The 23,895-nt window shown below is 37.1% G+C and overlaps 4 protein-coding genes across 4 annotated transcripts in view; all 4 read right to left on the reverse strand.

The window, feature by feature from the left end:
* znhit2 (zinc finger, HIT-type containing 2) overlaps positions 1 to 469 on the reverse strand; it is a 4,054-nt gene extending 3,585 nt beyond the window's left edge. Inside the window, exon 1 of the mRNA XM_016229697.1 lies at positions 127 to 469. The gene's annotated coding sequence lies outside the window, so the exon portion shown is untranslated. The remainder of the gene's footprint in view (positions 1 to 126) is intronic.
* A 1,285-nt stretch (positions 470 to 1,754) lies between these two features.
* mrpl49 (mitochondrial ribosomal protein L49) lies at positions 1,755 to 2,911 on the reverse strand. Its single transcript, XM_016229701.1, has 4 exons — positions 2,773 to 2,911; positions 2,449 to 2,596; positions 2,157 to 2,281; positions 1,755 to 2,068 (listed from the first exon to the last, which is right to left on the reverse strand). The coding sequence occupies exons 1-4, from the start codon at positions 2,881 to 2,883 to the stop codon at positions 1,922 to 1,924; spliced, it is 531 nt and encodes a 176-aa protein (XP_016085187.1). The 5' UTR covers positions 2,884 to 2,911; the 3' UTR covers positions 1,755 to 1,921.
* A 2,338-nt stretch (positions 2,912 to 5,249) lies between these two features.
* Positions 5,250 to 6,707, reverse strand: LOC107548866 (ubiquinol-cytochrome-c reductase complex assembly factor 3-like). The gene is made up of 2 exons (XM_016229702.1): positions 6,434 to 6,707; positions 5,250 to 5,968 (listed from the first exon to the last, which is right to left on the reverse strand). Exons 1-2 carry the CDS (start codon positions 6,548 to 6,550, stop codon positions 5,840 to 5,842), a joined length of 246 nt encoding a protein of 81 aa, XP_016085188.1. The 5' UTR covers positions 6,551 to 6,707; the 3' UTR covers positions 5,250 to 5,839.
* A 7,308-nt stretch (positions 6,708 to 14,015) lies between these two features.
* Positions 14,016 to 22,363, reverse strand: LOC107548867 (protein cornichon homolog 2). Its single transcript, XM_016229703.1, has 8 exons — positions 22,148 to 22,363; positions 21,656 to 21,819; positions 19,947 to 20,610; positions 17,845 to 17,913; positions 17,628 to 17,675; positions 16,020 to 16,132; positions 15,797 to 15,940; positions 14,016 to 15,441 (listed from the first exon to the last, which is right to left on the reverse strand). Exons 3-8 carry the CDS (start codon positions 20,025 to 20,027, stop codon positions 15,414 to 15,416), a joined length of 483 nt encoding a protein of 160 aa, XP_016085189.1. The 5' UTR covers positions 20,028 to 20,610; positions 21,656 to 21,819; positions 22,148 to 22,363; the 3' UTR covers positions 14,016 to 15,413.
* Between the last annotated feature and the right edge of the window lie 1,532 nt (positions 22,364 to 23,895).

The raw sequence follows: 23,895 nt of genomic DNA on the forward strand, positions 1-23,895 counted from the left end.
GGGGAAAAGTCATCTTTAATAATTGAGTCTAATGTTGATAAAAGTCTAAATCTTCACAAAAGCATAACGGATTCAAATCAATTACACATCAACATCTCTCCGAATAAATGTTTTAAAGTTTCTTACCTGACAGAATTCTGTGTATGCGCACTTTGTTCCCACACACGTACATGTATATTAAAAATTAGCAAATATTTCTTCAGCCCGTGTTTTTAAATTTGCTTTGATATAAAGCGCCACGTTAGAATAACGTTTCTCGTCGCAACATGATGACGCATTCGTCCCCTTGCACGGCATGCATCAAGACTGCGCAATATTTGCGCATGATGGCTAGCTAGCTAGATGGATAGTTTTTTTTTTTTTTTTTTGCATTTCAAGCATCATTACAGAACAAAATAGGCTAACATAACCAAGACTGAGACATTTATATTAATCATACTATAACACAGAAATAAACCATCATACAAGACATTAATCAAAATAAAATCAAATAAATTAATGCACCCATAAAAAATGTAGGGGATTAAACAAAATCACACTTATTAAACAAATCAAATCATTTCTTGGCTTTATCACTTCTCATAATTTTCAGGACCTCTGTATACATGGCAAGCTCCTTTTTAAAGACATTAAACTGGGGTGCTGTTTTCAGAACTTTACATTTGTGAATAAAGTATTTTAATATGAGGAGTAAACAATTGACTACAAAGTCTACACTTTTGTCCTCCAAAAGAACTCCAAATTTCAACATGTCCCAAGTAATAGATGGAAAAATAGACATTCTTTGTTTAATCCAATTCCATACTTCAGTCCAAAACGATGGACAAATAAGTGTTCAACAGTTTCTACATCATTATTACAAAATTGACAAATATTACAATCCACATTAAATCTTAATTTCAGAAATTCCTTAGCAGGATAAATATCGTACCACATTTTAAAGTGCACTTCTTTATATTTTGGTGGAAGAGGAAATAACAAATATTTGTATCTAAATTCATTAACTGATTTCTTATTTAGATGTTGAACAATATAGTTCCTTCTTATTGGACCAGGATAGCTTTCCTGCACAAGACAATTTCTTAGCTAGATAGATAGTTACCTATAAAAGGTGCAGAGTAAGAAAGGAAGTGTGTTGCACCTGCTGCCAATCCTGTAACGCCTGGCTATGTTGGCTTGCTTATGGATTTGAATAAATCTTTAAAAATTGAGAACTTTCTTGTCCTACTTTGTATTACCTGGATTGAAACATAACAGATAGTTTGTTTATCCGGCAAATCATTATTGACCGAAATATTTTATCAATAAAAAAAAGAAATAATATGCAGTATTCAAAACTGTTCTCTCACTTTTCTGAGAAAATTTACCTTTTGCTTTCACTGATCATCCTATAGTAGATTTTAAAACTTTTTAAATTAATTTACTTTCATTTTGACCAAATTCAAAAGTTTCACATTCATAAATTCAATTTACAAATAAAAAAGCTTTATGGTTTTGTTAACTGAAGTAATGCTGTACATAGACAGTATTAGAGACTCCTTGGCACTTAAATTTATTTTTGTAGTGGTTGTCCTTTTTTTTTTACTGTATGTATAATTGTGTGATGTTTGCATTTGTTCAAAGTGCATGTATAATTTAGATACATTTCTTTATATTGAGCCTTTTTTTAGGATAAAAGTATTACAAATAGGATTTAGTGAATACCTTACATTTATTTCAATCCTAAAAAACAGGGACAACATGGAAACGTTTGCTATAATCACAAACTCTTTAATACAATAGCAAAACACGGGTATTGAAAATGGTACACTAATTATAATTTACAGTTTGTCCACCTGTTTAAGGAGGAGAGAACACTATTATACATTTCCTCTCAGCCTTTGTATTGCAGTTCAGTTCTTTAGCTGTGCCCACATCACATTTAAAATCCCTTCTTCAATAGCCAGTCCTTAAGCTCTTTATCAAACTGCCCTTTAATTCTGATGGTCCTGGTTATTTCATTGACCTGTGTTGGAGGCTCTTTGCCTGTAAGCCCCAGCAGGAATTCCTTGACATCCTTATTCAGGGCCTGGAAATAGTTGATAATCAGTTAATAAAAGAATTGGACTAATATATTACACATTGTTCTTCTAAACCGGTCTGTTCATTACACTCACCCATATGTCTCCCTCAATCTTTCGGAGCAGAGTGCTGTGCTGATTCCCATGCTTGATGTCCGAGTACACTGGCACATTGTGCATTCTGGAGCGACGGATCATGTAAGGCAGTGAAGGTGGCGTAGCTATATAATTATTAATAATAATAATAAAAACAGAACTCCATGAATGAGAATCTCAAAATGCTTTCCTGACATCAAAGATTAAACCACATCCATCCCTTAAAGCCAAGGCACCAATATTATGATTACATGCATTTTTCCATGTAAGGAAAAAATACAAGTGTGTTTACCTGAGGGTGGGATCCATCCTGACGGTGCAGGGCCTTCATGTTTCGGCGGAGTTGGGATGCGTGAAGGAGGAACAAGTCTCTCCACGAACCTGAACTCTTCTGTGGATTCAATAAAGCCCCTTGATCCCTCAGCAGGGTTGCTTTCCGTCTAAAATGAAACCAACCTGTCTTGTTAAATCACTCAGTTATGTTTCAGTATCAAGCTAGAATGACTGTTTGCTGCCCGTAACATTTCAAGAAGAATCTATACTGTGATAGCTGGTGCACAACTGAATTTTACAGTACCTGGATAAATTATAGGGTAAAAATGATTGTAATACTAACTCTTAAACAAGCTCCAGTACTCAGTGAACGTGTGGCTGGATTAAAAGCTCTGTAAGCAGCTCTCGCAGCTCGGCAGACTGTCGAAGACATGCTTCTGGCGGAGGCGGACATTTCTGTTGCCTCGAGAGACGTGTGACGTCATGAGTTTGAGTGAAAAACCTTTATTGACAACAAAAGAAAAAAGCGTAAGGATAATATTTTCAAAGATGACTAAAATCAAATTTTTTTACAATGTTATATTCACTTCAGTGTAGAAATTTGAAACGCAATATTACAATAAAACAGTGTTAGAAGCTGTCCAGAGGACTTTTATGTGGCTTTAATAAAATGCGCATGCGCAGGATAATTCTTATATGTGTATATATATATATATATATATATATATATATGTATGTATGTGTGTATGTATATATATATGTATGTATGTATGTATATGTGTGTATGTGTGTATATATATGTATATATGTATGTGTGTATATATATGTGTATATGTATGTATGTATATATATGTATATGTATATGTGTATATGTGTATATGTGTGTATGTGTATATATGTATATAAAAAACATAATTTAATAAAAAAAAAATTTTTTTTTTTTTTTTTTTTTATAATATCCTTCTCTCTACCAAATCTGTTCACTCCACACTCCAGATCAGTAGGTGGCGGTAATGCACCTTTAAGTTGGTTTGCCAAAACCGCCAATAAACATCAGAAGAAGAAGAAGAAGAAGGATAATTCTTTTTCTAGAATCGCGTAAACATTTCAGAGTTGATGCGAGTTGATGTCGATGTCGTATTTGGCCTTCATATTCAGCGATATAGGTAAGTATTTTTAATATTGAAATAATAATATTGTTTATATTGTGCTTTTTGCAACGATTCCGTCAAGCGGATTACATGTTTTAATTCTTTCATGTAATCTTGTTTGATGAAGACTGAACATCATGCAGTTGTTTGTTCGTGGCCAGACTTTGCACAATATTCATCTTAATGGCTCAGAGACTGTTGCCCAAATCAAGGTACTTTTTCTGATTTTTATACATAGTTAATTTAGACAAACTTAAATGGGAAATGATAGATTTAATAGTTTTTTTAGGCTCAGCTTGAAGCTTTGGAGGGCCTGGCATGTGATGATCAGATCATGTGTCTCTGCGGGGTTCCTCTGGAGGATGAGACTCTGATTTGTCAGTCTGGGATTGAGGAGTTCAACACTCTTGAGGTCACATCGAGGCTGTTAGGAGGTAAAGATCAACTTTGCTACCCTGTGCCTGTGACTTTTTATCATGCCATTGGTGAAAGGTCTGATGAATTACATTATTTTAAACTTCATTTGTGCTGAAGGTAGTCAAAAGCAACTAGAAATATTCATTTTTTTTTAGCAATTGATAACTCTGGCTACCTTATGATAGATATCTTGGTTTGGGTGTTTTCATAAATATAACCTGTTCCCAAGGCAAAGTCCATGGTTCCCTGGCTAGAGCAGGCAAAGTCAGAGGACAAACTCCCAAGGTAAGATGTCAACAATGTTTATATCCTATAATATAAAAAAAAAATCATTTTGGGCATGTACTGGTTTATTGACTTTGTTCACTGATGATTATTCCAGGTGGACAAGCAGGAGAAGAAAAAGAAAAAGACCGGCAGAGCAAAGAGAAGAATTCAGTATAACCGACGCTTTGTCAATGTCGTCCCAACGTTTGGCAAAAAGAAAGGACCAAATGCTAACTCATAACTTTTTTAAATTACTGTCAGTGCTGACTAGTAGGACATTCCTGATGGGGGAAAAAATGTAATGGCCAGGTGATTCATCAAAACTAATTATTTTGGCCACTTTACAATAATTAGTAAAGTATGTCATTACCTCATTATAATAATGTAATACACTGAATCACTTCGATGAAAGAAAGAGGTTTTGTAAGTTGCAAATAAAAACATTTAATGAAATCTGATTGAGTCGTGTGTCATTACATTCTCATAATTATTTGAATTTAATAACTCCGCCAGTGTGGCTTTGGTGATTCATTCAAAAGTCCATGTCAACATAGGAAGACCAAATGCAAAGCTATGCTATTCTTGTCTTCTTCCCCACTGGATCAAAGATCACCACCATGCCCCAGGCAGCCAACCCTGTGGAGAGAACAGACCAGACTCAGTTCTGATCTCACGTCTCGTAACAGAGAGGGCATGAATGAGCTCACCTGCAGCAAACATAATCTGAACCGCTGTGCCCATAGATGCGGGTCCGCCTAGACGTATGACTCTACGCGCATGCATGCCCACATATCCCCCTGAAACCAGCAGCCCTCCGCCCGAGAGGACCCGACAGCTCCAGCAGTCCCCAAACAGCGGTTTCTCAGTCGCCTGCGGTGTGACCGGAGTCACCGGACTCTGCTGCTCCGGTAGAGGCGGTGGATTTGACATGTTCAGGTTGAAGTGTTTAATATCCAAGTTCCTTTATACTGGTCTCTGGTGTTTCTAACAAGTGATGCGGTCAAATTTCCAATTAATTTGGTAACATTATTAACGTCCATACAGAAAGTTGTCCAATAACTCCATCGCTATGAGCGATTTACGACTCACTGCAAGAAATATCGGGTCACAATGACCCTAAACACCGGAAGCGTTTAGCGTTAGTGATGTTTTTGCATTCGTGCGAGTCATGGCTGTGCAAATATTGCGCAGACGCGATAACAGACGGTATACTTTATTAGAAAATGGCTATGTATCAGTAAAGCGCACAAAACACGTTTAAAGTTTTATTTGCGATACTCCATAAACATTTATATACATATATAAACAATGTGGTCATGCAGGTCATGGCAGCTCGTTTTTGTTTTCTTTTGGAAACTGGTCCGCAACACAGCTACGATTTCAAGATTAATTTTCCAGCAAGGAAAACACAATCACCGCAAATCTTACAGAACGCGCCCAACAGTGTCCATCAAGTGATGACATGGAGCATTTGCAGATCATTTATTTAAGTTACTGGCTTCATATTTAAACTCCCAGGCATGTACAGATTGCTAATGGCATGTGAAAGTCAGATATTTGTGCAAACACATTCCTTCATTTCTGGCCACCATATCCACGTGCAATGTTATCACTCGTCTCTGCAGCATCCTTTAAAACCTGAAGCACGAGGGCATTTCTCTTTCTGCTCTCCTCCATTCGGACGGGGTTGGCCTCGGGCAGATTCTGGAAAATTAGATGAAGAGATGCATCAGGACACAACTCTAATCAGTTGTTTAAACCTTTACATTATAATATTTGCTGCAATGTAAAAACATCATATTATTAGTATAATATTCTACACAGATGTGTGATCCATGGGGATAAAAACAACGCGATACTGTGGCGATCCTTGTCAACTGCATCCAACAACAACTGATGTAGTTCTCTCACTGCTATTAATCAGGAGGCTAAAAGTGAATATCACAATCAGTGTGTAATAAAACACGATCCCATTTCATTTAATTCGTTATCCCCCACAGTTAGTACGAGATCGTGTAAAACCCTGCACGACCACGTTTATTATGAAACGGACTGTTTACAAACAAACGTTAGTAACAGTCGTGAACAGTCGTGAAAGCAACACCCCGCGATTATGCAAGTTAATCAAATAGGTTTATGTTTCTCGTTAAAATTGCAATGTTTCAGTACCTTTAATATTTCCCTTTTCCTGTCCTCTCCAGGTGAAATGATGGCCCACATGCCGTAGCCCACACTGACAAGCCCAAACACCCCGATCGAGGCCAGGACGGTCCTCATACCGCTCATGGTGTGCACGAGCTCAACGCGAGCGTCCAACGCAATAATTACACGCGTGGTATAAATGATCAAGCTCCCCCGGGTCGCGAGAAATCCTAGGTCAGTATACAACACTCCGCACACTGTCAGTTGACACGATGCAGTGCATTGTGGGAGTCCTTTATTATACAACTTCTAACCGGTTACTGGCAGAGGGGTCAGATTGTGGAAACGGACTGGTGACAGTCCTTTTAACTCTCACACAGATTTATTATTATGGGATGGTTTGCAGTTATTGATAATATTATGTTTCCCATAAATTAAATATTCATTCATTCATTACAACAATTTTTGTAAAAATATAAAAAATAATTGAATGATAATGGTTTGGAAAGTATCCAAATATAATGTTCCTTCTTGGGTTTCACACAAGTTGTTACCTTTTTTGTAATGGGGAAAATCATCCATAACAGGATTGCTCACAGAATGTTGGATGCAGCATAATATAACTTTTCTGGTTAAAAGCATAATAATAAAATATTTTTCTTACTTTACAAAAAACTGAATATTCATTTAATAAATTATGTGAAAATATGAATGTATGACATTAAAAAATAGTATACCCCAAAAAAAAAATTTGCTGAAAATTTACTCACCCATCTACTCGCATCTTTTCCAATGAGGTTTGTTTTCTCATCAGAACAGATTTGGAGAAATGTAGCATTACTACACTTGCTCACCAATGGATCCTTTGCAGTGAATGGGTGCCGTCAGAATGAGAGTCCAAACAGCTGATAAAAACAGATTATTGGGGATGAATTATGGGCTGGTATTTTGGCCAGAAGTGGCATTTTTAAGTTAAAAGATTTCTGTGGATTTCTTGTGGATTATTGTGATGTTTTTTATCAGCTGTTTGGACTCTGATGGCACCCATTCACTGCAGAAGATCCATTAGTGAGCAAGTGATATAATGCAAAATTTCTCCAAATCTGTTCCGATGAAAAAAACTAATTCATCTACATCATGGATGGCTACCATATTTTCAGCAAATTTTCATTATTGGATGAACAATTTCTTTAAATGTTGTATATAGTCAAGAACGTCCAGACCTCTGATACAGGACAGGCAAAATTATTTGCTATATCAGACTAGCTATAGCTAGCTACTTTACATGCTAGGTTAACTGTATATTAGATTATAGTTATCTAATGGTTCTCACAAAAAATGCATCTAATTATTTTAAAAAGGGTCACTGACACCAAAGTGTACACTATTTGTGGAAAGTGCTATGATGAGGTAAAATGGGTCAGGTGGGTATTAATCATTGACTATATAACAGATCATTACTTCAACACCAATTATGAAATACTGCTTTTTAAAATATTAGTCATCTTCAAGGGTCAAATTAATGCATTCCAAAGCTGTACCTGGCTAAATAAGCAAGACAATAAATAACTCAACAGAACACTCAACAGTTGGATAATTATACTGTCCACCAGATGGCTCTAACATACTATCTGGTCAAAAATGTAGCTGTTCTAGTGTGTGTGTGTGTGTGTGTGTGTGTGTGACTCAGTGAGGGCTATGTGGGTGTGCAGAAAGCACATAAGTGCTGATAATGTGTGTCCATCAAAGTCAAGGTGCAAAATAGATAGCTGGAACGGAAGGTATACATTAGTGTCCCTTTAAGCAACATTTTCTCGGCCTGAACACATGTAGAGCTTTGTTCATCCCTTACTATAAAACATTACCATAGCAACCCTAGTTTCTGCACAAACACCATATTTGCTACAGTTAGAGTTACTACAATGCAACTAAAATAACTTGCCATTATCCACCACTGCCAGAAAGTAGATAAAATCACACAATGATTCTAAAAGCCTCATATAACAAAGAAGATGCTATATTCATTTGTTATGGTTTTAGAACAAAACAGCCTGTATTTTAGAGAAATCGTGGTATTAAAGCGATGCACAAACTGAAATGGATCGCATCTGGTACAACAGAGCAGTCTAAAGGGTTAAATGTGCGTGAGCATTCCCTCATTTAGGGAATTCTGTTCGCCATGATTCGGTTTAGCTGAAACGATTACTGTTATTTATGCTTTTTTTTTAAAAGAAATATAACTGTTTATTAGGGGTGTGATGGTACACAAAAATGACGGTCCTCGGTTTGGTATGTTTTCAGTACAGCAGAGGGAACGGGAAAAAAAATAATTTCTTTTTTTTTTTATAAAACCACGCTTAACTAAAACTATGGCTCGGTCTTTAAAGAAAAAATCTGTCATTACTGCTGCAGCCCATTTACAACAACAGCATCCACAACAGAAGTCGCGTTGCAGTTTATGGTGCTGTTGTAGGCTAAATGAATGAAGAGATTTGAAGTGCTTTCTCTTTGGGTTGCAAAATATTTGAGCTAAAAGTCTATTGTACTCAGAATAATGCTCTTTGGTCAGAAAAATATTATTACAATTTTTTTTTCCTAGACAAATTTCCTCATCACAGACACCTGCACTTTCATGTAGACGGTGTGACCACGCTACAGATCCCTTCACCCTTCCTGCTCTGACTTCCAGGCGTGCTAAAGGTTTAAACTTCTGATGTTCAGAAGCAGAAAGCGAGGTAATTTCTTCTGGCTGCGTTATTGCTTGAATATTTAATCGTTTCCTGCCTCTCGCACCCCCCACACCCCCTCCAAATCACTCAGTCTATAATGACACCTCTCACGCCAACCCCCTGGCTGCCTTTCCTCTCTGATTGCTCCAGTAACGCTTGCAGAGGCCTGCTCCTGTTGCCATGACACCCGTTTCTTCCCGAAGGTGCACCGCTGATCATTGAAGGAAATATTCATGTGTGTATGTAGACTGTGTGTGGTTTACCTTCGATTTGCAGCGGTATATGCGTGGTTATGGGTGTGCCTGTGCATTTTAACCGCTTCAAGTGCACCTGGTCTGTTCTGTTCTATAGTTTTTTTATTGATACAGTGCTTTCATAACAGCGTTTAACACCCCTCAACACTTGTGTGGTCCTGTGTAATATTTCACAGCAGCGCGTCCAGTATGAATGCTAATCATGGCTCTGATGGCGTTGGGAACTCTAGAGCCCACTGACAGTTCGCAGCGGAGTTTCAAACACTAATTCACACTTACAATTTGCGTATGTGTTGTTGTACATAAATCATCTGTGGAAAGGGGAAACGTAGTGTGTGTGTGTGTGTGTGTGTGTGTGTTTGGATACATGAACGTATGTACTTCCCAAATGCAGAGAATGTCAATTATAATCGCATTATTAGTAAAACAATGTAAAGCGAGTACATAAATAAGCTTCTGCTTTATGCAGAAATGACCTTTCCATCTTGAGCTTTTACAGAAACAGGACCATTAAGTGCTGTTTATAGTCTATTTATCCTGAGTAGCCTATACACGAAAACAAAAATTGAAGCTAATGAATTAAAAGTGTTGCGGGTAAGCAAAGCAGTATTTGTAAAAAGTCATTTGGGTTTCAGTAGGGTGCAATAACGAATGGTAAAAGGCTTTCTGTGATACTCGATTCTGATTGGTCAACCACAGGTTTGCTGTCAAAAAAGGGTAACAATTTAGTATAAAGACCAATTCTCACTAGTTGCATGCATATTATTCAAATGTTGTCTGTTTATTAGTATTTATAAAGCACATATTCTGCATGACCATATACTCATCTACATCCCTGATCCCAATACCTAAACTTAACAACTACCTTACTAACTATTAATAAGCAGCAAATTAGTTTTAGTTAGAGTTTATTGAGGCAAAAGTCGTAGTTAATTGTTTGTTAATAGTGAGAATTGAACCTTAAAATATGTACTTTTTAATGTTAAAATTGTTTTATTTACTTATTAATGTGTCCATTAATCTAATTCATTTTTAAATAATAACTTAAATATCGCAATGTAGTAATTTAGAATGTTTTAATGCTATTTATTATTTTATTAATTTATTTATTAATTTGAAATCCTTCTTAGCTTACCTTCGAAGTCTTATTTGTAAATGTAAGCTTGCTTATTTTTTGCCATTCCAAAAAAAAAAAAGAGTATATATAAACTATATAAAGCCATGCTAACATGCTAATAAATCTGAAGTGTATCAGGCAAGCAAAGCAGTATGTTTCTGAAAGTAATTTTGCTTGGTTTCGGTAGGGTTCTTTATTGACTGTTGTGGAATGCTCAGTTTCTGATTGGTCAACCACAGGTCTGCCATTTAATAATTTAGCTTAATGACCGCTAAATGAATGTTGCTAAAGGCAAAATGTTCATGTCTCTTGTATCACTACACACTCCTTTTTCTCACATAATTATTAAAAAAGTAATTTGAATTAATTAATTAAAAGCTATTTTAATTAACATTAACTCATTTAATGTACCTTATTGATACAATCAACAACTATTAACAATTCAACTATTCAGGCTAACATGATGCCTATGATCCTGTGATTAATAAAAAATCTCTCTCTCTCTCTCTCTCTGTATGTGTATTAGCACAGAAAGTGTATTCTACCTAAGTCCATGATCCTATTTGTGCTGATCATCTCAGGTGACTTTTTGTCTAGTGTCCAAAGTATCTCCAAACTATCTTTATTCTCTCAACCCCATTTATCATTCTAACTTTTAGTTCTCACCCCACTGTTCTAATTTGAAGTATTTCCCCTTAACGTTAAACCTCATCTTAATTCTGATAAGGTTCACAGTACTGAGATTTGCAGCGATGCATAATTCATGTCTCCCACTGTCCTTCTTAATGTTCTGTCACTCTTTTCATCATATTGTGGAAATGACTCTTCCAGTTTATGGAGATGTTCTCATGGATTCAACAGCAGCGACAGGCTTTCTAGACATCAGACTAAATTATGCCATTTGCTGTTGATTCATCATTGAAAAAAGGCATCTTAAATGCTATAAAGAAAGAGTTAAACTGGTGATCCTACTACATTTAATTTCCTTCAGATGGAAAGTCTTGGTGATTTGAAAAGCAGCTCCTCAAACAGAGAACCATTTACATACAAGTGTAGCTGTCTCAGACTGTGTGTGTGTGTGTGTGCACATGTGTGTGTGTGTGTGTACCAGCAGCTTGTCTGTGGCTCACTCATGTTTCAAACTTATCAATTGTAACCAGTTTCCATAGCAACATCTCTCAAGAGGTGAAGAGAGAGGGAGAGAAAGAGCAGAAAGAGAAATAGAGTTTGGCAATGGAGTGTGTGTGATTACATGCATGTTTCTGTATGCGCTGCACATAAACTACACTCTGCTGCTCTTTGATAAATTAATGTTTCAAAACAGCAATTTGGGGGTTTTGCTGCAATTTTTATATTATTTATTTATTACTCTGTTCTATTTTCCTGCTCCATTTTCATACCAAATTGCTTTTCAAAGCTTTGGCAAATGTTTCAGCTGTGCGGCCATGGACAGAAAACCTATTTTGGACAGGCTTTTTGGTTTTGATTTTCAGCAAGCGAGAGAGAGAGAGACAACCTAACATAAAATGCATTTCATTCTTTTTGTGTCTCCATGGCAACCAAACTGTGTTAGCCTCTTATTGACTCCAGTGCACTCACACTTTTTCTGTCTCTCCCTTTCATTATCACTCTTTCACATTTACTTTTGCTTGAGACTTGCAAGAATGTGCTCAAATTCTTTATAAACTTTCTCTATCTCTTGGCCTTCATCATTTGCCTTGATCTTTTTTTCTTCTTTTCACGGTTTCATCCCTTTTCAATTTACTAATTTCTTTTTTGGTGGAATTCAATTTCCTCCTTTTGCAGACCAGCTTATTTTTTTTTATAAAAATACCCTCTCTCATTTCAACATTTATAAAGATTGCAACATGTTGATCAAGTTATACCACTCAGAACTTTGGGATTGGTAAGATTTGTAAATGTTTTTGAGAGTCTCTTATGCTCACCAAAGCCGCATTTATTTGACAACAATATTGAGAAATATTATTTCAATTTAAAATAACTGTTTTTTTGTTTAAATATATTTTAAACGTTCATTCCTGTGATGGTGATGGTAAACCTGAATTTTCAGCATCATTCCTCCAGTCTTCAGTGTCACATGATCCTTCAGCAATCATTCTAATATGCTGATTCGCTGCTAAAGAAACATTTCTTATTATTATCAATGTTGAAAACATTAGTGCTGCTTATATTTTTGTAAAAATTGCCTTAGATATTTTTCACTATACTTTGATGAATAGAACAGCATCAAAATAGCAGCAGTTCTTTAATATATATATTTTTGTAAAACTATAAACTATAAAAGACTTTGCTGTTACTTTTGATCAATTTATTGCATCCTTGCTGAATAAAAGTCTAATTAATTCCAGTGTTAATTCCAACCCCAAAATGCAAATCAACAAACAGACTTTTTTTGGCAACATCGTTTTATTAGAACATGTGTAATTGCTTTTGGAGTATATAAGATAATTGGTTGTATTCAACTGAATACAGACCATAAAGTTAGCAAAGGTGCTGTAGCGTACATTAAAGGGTTAGTTCACCCAAAAATTCTGTCATTAATTACTCACCCTTGTGTTGTTTGAAATCTGTAAGACCTTCGTTCATCTTCGGAACCCAATTTAAGATATTTTTTATTAAATATAAGGGCTCTCTGACCCTCCCATAGACAGCAAGGTAACTACCACGTTCAAGGTCCAGAAAAGTACCAAGATGATCGACATTCGACAAGTAGTCCGTGTGAAACAGTGGTTCACCTGTAAAGTTACGAAGCTATGAAAATACTTTTTTGCGCAAAGAAAACAAAAATAACGACTTTATTCCACATTACTACACAAATTTTTCGGTCAGCGCCGGCTCTGCCACATGCTCGCGTCATGGTACTGTCGTGAACGCGCGTCCAAAGTGACGCAGTAGAGACGAAAATGTGGAATAAAGTCGTTATTTTTGTTTTCTTTGCGCACAAATGTATTCTCGTAGCTTCGTAATGTCACAGTTGAACCACTGATGTCACACAAACTACTTTGTCGATCATCTTGGTACTTTTCTGGACCTTGAACGTGGTAGCTACCTTGCTGTCTATGGGAGGGTCAGAGAGCCCTCATATTTCATCCAAAATATCTTAACTTGTGTTCCGAAGATATACGAAGGTCTTACGGGTTTGGAACAACACAAGGGTGAGTAATTAATGACAGAATTTTCATTTTTGGGTGAACTAACCCTTTAATGAATCATGTATAAAAGACATAATCATGCAGGTATTCTTAAATGTAGATACTGCATGTGAACTAATATTAATCACAAAAATACACTCAGTGATGACGTCTATAATGAAGACCCAGTCAGCTGTCTCTCGGCCCACATTCCTGTGCTATTAGCGATTGTCCAGGATATATATTCACATTTTTGAGGGTACATCAAGTCAAAGCCAAGATGGAAAGAAGACCCGGGAGTTCGAAGAGTTGCCAAAAAGCACTCAGACTGTGTCATTATTAAATTGCTTGCTTTTAAGTTGAATATGAAGCTGTTCTAGCTAGTGAAGTGGCTCATGAGAGATACGTTCAGCCACTCTATTCATCTACAAAGCCAGAACTACACACAGCTTAGGTAAATAATCATTAATCTACTTGTTTAGCTTAGCAGACTGATGGACACAGCACAAAACAGGAACTCCAGGTGAGAGGCCTTATGATACACGGAACAGAGTGGCATTAAATGTCGGATATAGTCTAACAACACAGAAGATTGCCTGAAAAGTTTGTATTCGATGTGAGACCGTCATCATCAGTCCGTTGTCCAAAGCATCATCATCGGCGAACGTTTTTCCGACACCAGTGTCTCCATCATCTGCATCACGGTCCGCTGTGTCCGGCTGTCTCACGCACATCAGCCCACTCAACACAAATGAGTCTTCCTCTGTTGTTTGCTACAGTTCATCTGTTGGCATTCCAAAAGTGCTTTTATGATTTGTCACAGTCTATCGAGTATTTGAACTCCGGCAGAGGTTGGGGTCGGATCTCTCTTCCCTCCGGTACGGCCGTCCTGCACGCCCGTCTCAATTAAGAGTCTGCCGTTCTGCTTGACCGCTTGTCCTCACCGCGGCCCATAATAGATGAATCCGAAACATGGGGTGTCAGTCCTCAGATGTGATGCTGCTCTAACAGTTTCCCCGGTTTGTGATACTTATCTCATTGGTCAATTTGCTTTGAAATGTCTTTGTAAACGTCACCATCAGATTTTACGTAAAAATATACTTCTTGTCCGGATGTTTAAGGACACTAATAGAACTACCCTGGCCATATATTCAGAATTTAATCAATTATTATATCGTACCTCTACATACAGGGTACATTTATCTACCACAAATACTGAAATAGCAAATACTTAGCCGTTATTAAATACTTTGACATAAATTATCTGAAGAAAAAGACGTTGTGACAAAGTCCACGGTCTATTGATTTAAAATTCAAGGTAACACATTCTGTAATGGCCTCAGTAGCACTTTACGTGTCTCTTTGTAGACATTAAGAACCATTTGTTGCTATGAGCAGTGGAAATTTTCAGCAGCCCTTGAGAAATTCAATGGTGTTAAAAAACATCTACACTGCCTGAGTCTTTTGTTCACCATATATCTCTCTTTCTATTGCACTCGTTTTCTTTTGGTCCACATCTCCACTTGTTTTTTTTTTTAATGGCAGTAACTGAGGCAGCTTTACATTGACAGCTTTAAATGCCTCCTTGTCTTGAGCTTTTTCTACATCTGTCCATCGTCCATCCCCACCCAGGAGATCTGAGGAGGAGCTGAACAAGGTCTGTGGATGAGGGAGAGGAGAGCGCGACATAGTTCGGTCTTTATTCTGTCGTTTTTTCTCCTTCCTTTCACAATCATCTGTCCTTCATTTGATCCCTTAGAAGCTGACCAAAGCATACACCATACTGCAAAAGAGATCGAGAGAAATTAATCAAGAGAGATATACTAAACAAACGTTCACCATCTTAATTAAGAAAAGACATTCTAGGACAAAGTCAGTCTTCAGTGTCTTGTGATCCCTCAGAAATCATTTTAATATGCTGATTTTGTGCTCAAGAAACGTTTCTTATTATTATAAATGATGAAAACAGCTGTGCCGCTGAATTTTTTCGTTTCTTTCATTTCTTAAAGTCAATTGTTCCTCTCAGATGATGAAGTAGGTAATCGTAATGCCAACAATAAAATCCAAACATAAGATCTCATAACATATTTATATGGATATCTAAATGGGTAGATGATATATAAATGAGGAGGGTTTACCTGTACAAATAGTAGAAAAAGGAGAGAAGGTAGAAGCCTAGCTTGCACCAGGACTCTTTTTGGCAGTAATTCAGAATGTCTGCATTCATCACGCTCACTGGATCATACATAACCTCAGACCCATCTGCAGGACGGTGGAAAAACCTGAGGGAAATAAAAAGTGAGGGGGAATTGCAACAGGGACCCATTTTGAAATTTCATGTAAGTGAGGGACAGTTTGTACCTCCAGAGGTGATAGAGAAGCAGGGGGATGTTAAGGCCCAGAGTCACCCACTCCCCTGCACACATGAACATCAGACAGAACAGCCCGTGGATGGAATACTCTGGAACCACCAGCTGGGGAAAAAAACACTCGTCATGTTTATAAGCATGAATTCACATATTCGACATCTTTTGCACATTCAGTTCTGACTCTTTGTGTGTGCAAGATATGAGTGTGCATCCAAGTACAGAGCAAGAAAAGGGGGAAGAGAAATGAAAAGAGATACAGTGATGCCACTTTCAGGAAGACCAGAAGTAGACTGTTTTGTGGTTGTTTGGGAGATACAGAATCTTAACACAAGGGTTTCCAATCAACCCCTATAGGGCCCTGAATATACTCTAAGAGTATATATAAAATTGCATTTTCATGACATTTCTTACTCTCATCAGGGCTGCATTTATTTGATTAAAATACAGTAAAACAGTAATATTATAAATGACAATAAAATAACTGTTTTCTATTTTATTATATATTATAATGTAATTTATTCCTCTGATGGCAAAACTGAAGTGGCCATTACTCCAGTCTTCAGTGTCACATGATCCTTCAGAAATTATTTTAATATGCTAATTTGGTGTTCAACAAACATAATATTTTTGTGGAAATAATGAAACTTTTTTTCAGGATTCTTTAATGAATAGAAAGCTGAAGTACTAATTTCTTTAAAAAAAAAAGAACCCCAAACTGACCCAAAACTTTTGAATGAGTGTATACATCAGCGGTATTATTAGTTATTGCCGATATTAGATTTTTATCATTTCTGTCATGACAGCTCTCAGAAGGATTGGCACGTTAATGTACATGACAGTATTATTGTGTTTGGTCTTGGTGGAATAGATGTGCTACGCTGCTGCTGCTGCTGCGGCAGAGCAAGTACGGAGACTTGCTACTGCCAATACATCCACAACATGCTGCTGTAAGCAAGCAAGAAATACTGCTGCTGCACATATAACATGAAATAACCCACATAGCATACATGAATCACCCCGTAGCAGATCTATGCAGGTGGAGCTGGGGAAGGTGGAGGGTATCTGAAGCACGCTGCAACTGTTACCGCAAGCACTAGCAAAGTATTTGAATGTTGAGCAGCGAGCTCATTGGCTGCTGATACAAAAAGAACCAATCAGATGATGATGATGTCATTATGTCAGATTGAGTTTGACCTATCGGACAGCGCCATCTAGAGTTTCATGCCACAACTTTGGATTTATCATTATCAGCTAACATTGGAAATTTAACGCATACATAGGATCTTTATAAACTAATTATTTACTTAATTTAATAACACAGTTAATGTTATTAATTCGATTTTTTTATACTGTATATTACAATGTTGTAATGCCTGAATATAGCTGAAGCATTTAAAATAATTTGTATTGTTTTATTTTTTATTTATTTAGTAAAAAATAGGAGTATCGGCCAGAATACCTTAGGGCTATAGGCAAGAATTGCAAGAATCAGTGCATCACTATTATAAAGTAAAAAAAAAAAAATAGCTACCTTCTCTTGCATGTCCTCCCCACTTTATATATGCTTACACTTGACTTGATCTGCCACAATTTCACTCACCCTTCGGAGGAGGTTGCAGATTCTCTCGATGTTCAATATTCTTTCCCTCTGAGGAAAAACAGAAGAGCGCAATAAGATTGCATGTTTCTGCATGTGTGTTCACATATGTGCCTGTATGCCATTTCAGTGTCTCTGAAACCTGCTGTTCACAGTTGGGAGACTGATGCTGAGTAGTTTATGCTGTGTGAAAGGAATCGTGATCTAAGAAAAGCCTTACCGCTCTGGTGGGGTTGCTCTGATCGATGGGATTTTTGAAGTCTGTGCGCAGCTCATCAAACGCAATAATCTTGAGAAGAGACAAAGAGAATTTGTGTTACACAAGCATTTAAACAAAACCACTGGACATTTTGGAGGTTTGAGACTATGAAGGGTGATTGTACCATCTGTGGCCCTTTTTATCTTTAACTTTCCTCATTCTCTAGCCATTCCTATAGCTTCAAGCTACGTTCTCCCCTCCTTCCTTTTCCCCATATAGATCCATATCTCCTGCCATCCCCTCACTTTGTTCTCTGTAAACAGATGCAGTTGCCATGGTGATCGAACGAGCCCCTAAGCAGGCGTCATGGTTGCTATAGAAGTGAGTTCTCATTCTTATTGGCTGAGAGCCATACAAAGATAGGGGGAGAAGGAGAGGAAAGGGGGATGGGGTGTCAGAACCAAATTACGGTTTGATAAGCATTCTCAATAACATGGTTTCTCGCCGGCATACGCAGACACTCAAGCCTCCCTCACTCTCTGTGTCCATACTCTCTCCTTCTCTCACATACATTTACACACACACACTCACCAAATGACTCATGTTTAGAATCTCTCCCACTCCTGTCATTAGTCAATGCTCAGTCATTTCAAGTCTGTTTCTTAATGGCCTTTTGAACGTCTTACAAGTAAGGTCTGCGGTCTAATGCCGATCTGAAAATATCCCTGACTTCTGGTTTGGCATTCAGCGCTTGTGTTTTAGAAGTTGAAACCTCTGCTCTCTAGTGTTTTAGTGTTTCAGACAGATTTGAACAGTTCAGGGCCATTGTGTTTGTCTGCTGTTGCCTTTTGCGAGAATGCCGCCTCTAATATGAAGAATACAGATGATGTTGAAGTCTCTGGCGGCGACTGTGCAAATTTCATTTGTGATTCTACAGACAGTGGTCTGGCACAGCACAACCAGTAGAGTTCAAATAAGCTGTTGACCACTTCCTCTTCAGCGCTCTCGCTCTCTGTGTTTGTGTGCATTGGTGAATCTCACTAAAACATGTCTAAGTCACATTACACCTCAAAATGAAAAGAAAAATATTTTTTGATGAATTTATATTTTTTACATTTTTAACCCCACGACCCACGATACATTAAATATACATTGTTTTTGCAATATATAAAATATATTGATATTGTTGTAAAATAATTTTCATGACATTTTCCCCTACAATCTCCATTGCGAAAAGCACCTAGAAGTTGCTTTTTATGTTTTCAATGGTAATTCTCATTATATTGTCATTATATTGTCAATGTAATATAGTTTTTTTGTTTTGATTTTCTTACTCACTGTAATAAAACTTTTTGCAGAATTTAATCTTCCAAAGTTAAAGGGAAGTATGTACATGATGTACAGTGATGTATAAATACTTTTTTAAAGCACAAATTTATTTATACATTATATATACATTATTACATATATTTATACTGTATGGAGAATTAAGGGGAGAAATGTGCTTATTTGCTCAATTAAAATAAATATGTGATTAAAATGAATGTGCTTAATATCTCAAATAATGGTCCTAAACATATGCTTAATTTTCTACGTAAAATATTATTTCTTATTTTTTCCATAATATAATCGTGTAGCGTCTGGACCAATCCAACACACTATATATTCTCTTTTTATATATATAATCGTTCTTAAGATTTTGTGCGATTTACATTATTGACTGTATGTATGTGTATGTTTGTGTGCATATACACACAGGTAGACTCCCGCCTCCTACTTCCTTTTTTTTCTGTATCCGTCTACTTATTCTGTAAATCATTAATCATCCATGACTCAGAATGTCTGCTCTATTAATAACTGCCGTGATTTGTATTCACCTCATGGATAAGGCCTCTTGTTAAGGGCAGGGGAGACAGCTTGGACAGACACACACCAGTCTCTGCACCCAAAAAACTGGCACGAACTCACACACAAATACACACACATTCACACTCATGCAGTCAGACACTTGGCGATGGCATGGATCCCGACACCAATTGAAATGGAAGTGTGACAGTGTTACAGGTAACAGGAACTCGTACAAATTCACATTCACTGAGTAAAGTGTAAAACTGCAGACGTACCTGCCAGATGACGAAGAAGATGAGGGCAGCGCACAACACAAGTGTTAACATGTAGCAAAAGGCCGCAAAGGTGAAGGCCATGGCTGTGCCAGCCAGCCTGACGGTGATCTGGGTCGAGAGGGCGAGGGGGAAATTTCCCCTGCTCTCTCTCTCTCTCTGTCACTCTCCTTACACTCTCACCCCCTTCAAGGAAGTTACAAAGCACTTCCCTCTTCTTCTGTATCTCCTCTTAAAGCTTGCGGCCCATCTTAGGATGAAGTCGGGAGAGAATTCGAGAGGAATCTTCTTGGTCTGGAGCTGCAGATATGAGGCGTCTGGCTGGTTATCCGCCTCCACTGGCTGGAGCGCCTTGTAACGTGTGGCTGGACAGTGTGTGTTCGTTTTTAATTCTTCCTCTCTGTCCACCTAAGATAACTGCTTGAGCTGTTTCCTCTTTTCAGTCTCTCTGCCGTCTCCCCTGTTCCTTCACTTGCTCTCCTTCTGCCTCTCTTGTCTTTTTCTCTGATTGGCAGCGAGGGGGGTTTGTATGTATGTGGAGAATCGCTCCCCTCCCCCGTCTCTAAGATTAGTGCTGCACACTGGGTCCACACACCTTATTTACAGCAGAACACCTTAAAAAATATCTTGTGGGCACATCGGAGGATGAATGTCCTCGGTATACAATCTGAAAAACAGACATTGATTCCAGTTGCACTCTTAAAAATAAAGGTTCCAAAAGGGAGTTTTGGCAGTGATGCCACAGCAGAACCTTTCAGTGAACAGTTCTTAAAAGAATAATTTTTTAAGTGTGAAGAATATTTGAATAATCGATATTATTAAAAGCCTTTATGCAGTGGAAAGCTTCCATGGATATTTTTAAGAGTGTATAAAGTAATGAATGGATGAATGTGTTGAACAGTAATTACAATTAGACACATTTTACCTGTCACAGCATCGTCATTTTAATCAATAACAGGACATGTATGTGGATCTAATTGACAGGTCTTACAATGATTCACATTCTGTCTTAGAATAAAAGATGATTGATCAGTTTTAAGTGCTGATGATTTGCTATTATGGATAATAACATGCATATATTAACACATTAATGACAACGTAATCTTAATGAAACTCTTTTGGATGGAACTTCAAAATGAGTCATTGAGACTGCAAGTGTAAACAAAAAAATTGTTTACTTAATATAGATTTGTAGCAAAAAGCATTTTTATGATTATATATTTAACTTATTATCCTGAATAATCTATGCAAGGCTTTGTAGACATGTTGACAACGTAATCTTAATGAAACTCTTTTGGATGGAACTTCAAAATGAGTCATTGAGACTGCAAGTGTAAACAAAAAAATTGTTTACTTAATATAGATTTGTAGCAAAAAGCATTTTTTATGATTATATATTTAACTTATTATCCTGAATAATCTATGCAAGGCTTTGTAGACATGTGAATTTCCAAGACACTATTGCATTTATTTAAAATATTTACTGGTGGATTTGGCTGATGCAACAAACCAGTTGATTTAGCCAAAAAAAAAAGTAAAATGTGCCAATTTTTGTATTTGCAGTTGTGTGTGAATCCATAACAAAACTGTAATGGTGTTCAATCCTTCTAAACAGTGTATACATGAATAATAAGACGTTCAAAATGATGGTGAAGAATGGCTAAATAAGTTAGCTGTGGTACATGACAGAATGAAAGAACAAGAGCATTTACCTGTGTTTTCTGAAGCAGAGGCGCAAGTCTGTCTATGTCTGTCCTCTCTCCCCTCATTTTCCTCCCATCAATCTGGGTCGACACCATGTCAGAAATCTCTGGTCTGCTTTGCTCTGAGTGTCAGTGTCGGTCCCATCACAGTCTCTCATTGGCTGCTGGGTGCTCTGCGACCAGGTATGAAAAAGCAAAAAGAAGCCAAACATGCATGAATGCGCTGGCTGTATTTTTCTGTTTTATCTTATGCTTTTGTTCCCCTTGCAGCTTTCTGAAGTCTGACACTTAATTAACTTAGCGTTTTTCTCTTTTTCCCCCTTCATCTGCCTTACCCTACCCTCCGCTTTCTCTCGCTCTCATTCCTTCTCTGCCACTCTCAGTTTTTTACCAATTCAAGCATTCCCCGCTGGTATTTGATCTCAAAAGCAGAACCAATGGAAAAGCCCTTCTCGCTGGCCCCCCATCTCTTTGATTAGAATTAAAATGTGATGTTATTACCTCTGAACGCGATGCTCAAGTACATTCAACAGTCTTCTCTTCCTCCGTCCCTCTATTTTATGCCCTACTCTCTCATTCCCTAGAGAGATATGAGGTGGCAGAGGGAGCTCCGAGTCTTTCTTCTTTGGCTTCCCTTGTTTGTCTCTCACTCTCTCTCTCTCCCTCCCTCTTTTATTCTCTTACTACCTTCTTGATGAAAGTGCGTCTCTGTCACTGCAGGAGAGATGAAGAAAGGTTTGATTCTACCTCTTTCTTTGTAGTCAAATCTGCAGTCATGTTTCCAAAGACCATGAGTAGAAGAGAGGTATTTTATATCATTCACAATCTGTTTTTTCTTCTTTCTTTTTTTTCACAGGGTTCCCACAAATTCCATTGTTGCCGCTTTCACATTCCAAGTCAGATACCAATCCTGGGAATTAATAGATGAATAATAATAATAAGAGATTAAAATGATAAAAACTTATTACAAGTTGTACAAATATCTCCAGTAAAACAAAAATGTATCTACAGTAGAACATAAATTATGCTCATATTCTAAACTATTTTAAAAATGGCATTATGTGTTCCATAATATTATTATTTATTATTATTATATTGTATTCATATTATTATTCATTAAAATGTATAATAATAATATATAAGTAGCACTATTTTACAATGTTCTTGTTACACATTACATGCACTTACTATAGTAATAACAGTAAAGTATGCATAATTACAAGCAACTAACCTAATTCTTCTACTTCTTCTTATTTCCAGTTTTTCCATAACTGTAGAAAACCTGCATAAAAAAGGTTCATATAGTAATATATCAAACTTTTGAATATGTCTGGGTTTCCTGCCACCTCATTTGCATGGTGTCAAATCCATTTTCAATGAATACTCCCTGGGGATCTTCTTTTTCTGCTCTCATTAGCCATGTTTTCAAACCATCCCCACAATGTCTCCATCTTTGTTTATTGTGTGTTCTTTAAAGCATGGGTAATATTGAAATTTGATTGGCATGCTCCCCAGGGAGAAGAGACTGAATCATTCCAACATTAAGAATTCTGATTTGCTTTTATTGCTTATATTACTGCAGCCATATAGGCAGCACTCTCTGTTTTTCAGGAAGACTGACAAATATCCTAAAGCACATACAACACCTCTGACAGATATTTCCAGCGTGCTCTTCTATTGGAGTCCAAGAGTACCATCTGGTGGATTCTTCCACACTCAGAAAGCATCTTCTCTCTACTGTCCTTCAGAAAATGCTATTTTAGGGCAAATGCAAGTGATTCATTATGAATATAACATATATTGGTTGGGTAGAAATTGCTATTAGTGAAAAACATTATTTTAAAACCAATGTAATTACAAAGTAGAAGTCATGCAAATTAAAGGGGTCATATGATGCGATTTCAATTTGTCCTTTCTCTTTGGAGTGTTACAAGCTCTTGGTGCATAAAGAAGATCTGTAAAGTTGCAAAGACTAAAGTCTCAAATCCAAAGAGATATTCTTTATAAAAGTTAAGAGTCAACCACGCCTACTTAAAACGGCTCACTTAAGCCAGCCTCCGCTAGCGAAACTACTTTGTTTGGTCTTCCAAAAGAGGACACGACTAGAAATCAGTGGTTAAGTTGTATTTACAACACTGTTCCAGAACAGTTCAACCCAAATATTCAGATGTGTGCAGCACATTTTATGGAGGACTGTTTCCTGATCCTGGTAGAGTAGACTACAATGCCAGCTGTTCTGACTCACAGAC

Source organism: Sinocyclocheilus grahami, unplaced genomic scaffold, assembly GCF_001515645.1.
Source record: "Sinocyclocheilus grahami isolate Dianchi unplaced genomic scaffold, SAMN03320097.WGS_v1.1 scaffold356.1, whole genome shotgun sequence".
NCBI classification, from domain to species: domain Eukaryota; kingdom Metazoa; phylum Chordata; class Actinopteri; order Cypriniformes; family Cyprinidae; genus Sinocyclocheilus; species Sinocyclocheilus grahami.

Coding starts and splice junctions, on each gene's coding strand:
- mrpl49 (XM_016229701.1), bottom strand. CDS start 2,883: ATGTCCGCCTCCGCCAGAAGCATGTCTTCGACAGTCTGCCGAGCTGCG. Junction 2,597..2,772: donor GTACTGGAGCTTGTTTAAGA/GTTAGTATTACA, acceptor GTTTCATTTTAG/ACGGAAAGCAACCCTGCTGA. Junction 2,069..2,156: donor AGATTGAGGGAGACATATGG/GTGAGTGTAATG, acceptor AACTATTTCCAG/GCCCTGAATAAGGATGTCAA.
- LOC107548866 (XM_016229702.1), bottom strand. CDS start 6,550: ATGAGCGGTATGAGGACCGTCCTGGCCTCGATCGGGGTGTTTGGGCTT. Junction 5,969..6,433: donor GGAAAAGGGAAATATTAAAG/GTACTGAAACAT, acceptor CTAATTTTCCAG/AATCTGCCCGAGGCCAACCC.
- LOC107548867 (XM_016229703.1), bottom strand. CDS start 20,027: ATGGCCTTCACCTTTGCGGCCTTTTGCTACATGTTAACACTTGTGTTG. Junction 17,676..17,844: donor AGAGCAACCCCACCAGAGCG/GTAAGGCTTTTC, acceptor GTTTTTCCTCAG/AGGGAAAGAATATTGAACAT. Junction 15,941..16,019: donor CTTCTCTATCACCTCTGGAG/GTACAAACTGTC, acceptor TATTTCCCTCAG/GTTTTTCCACCGTCCTGCAG.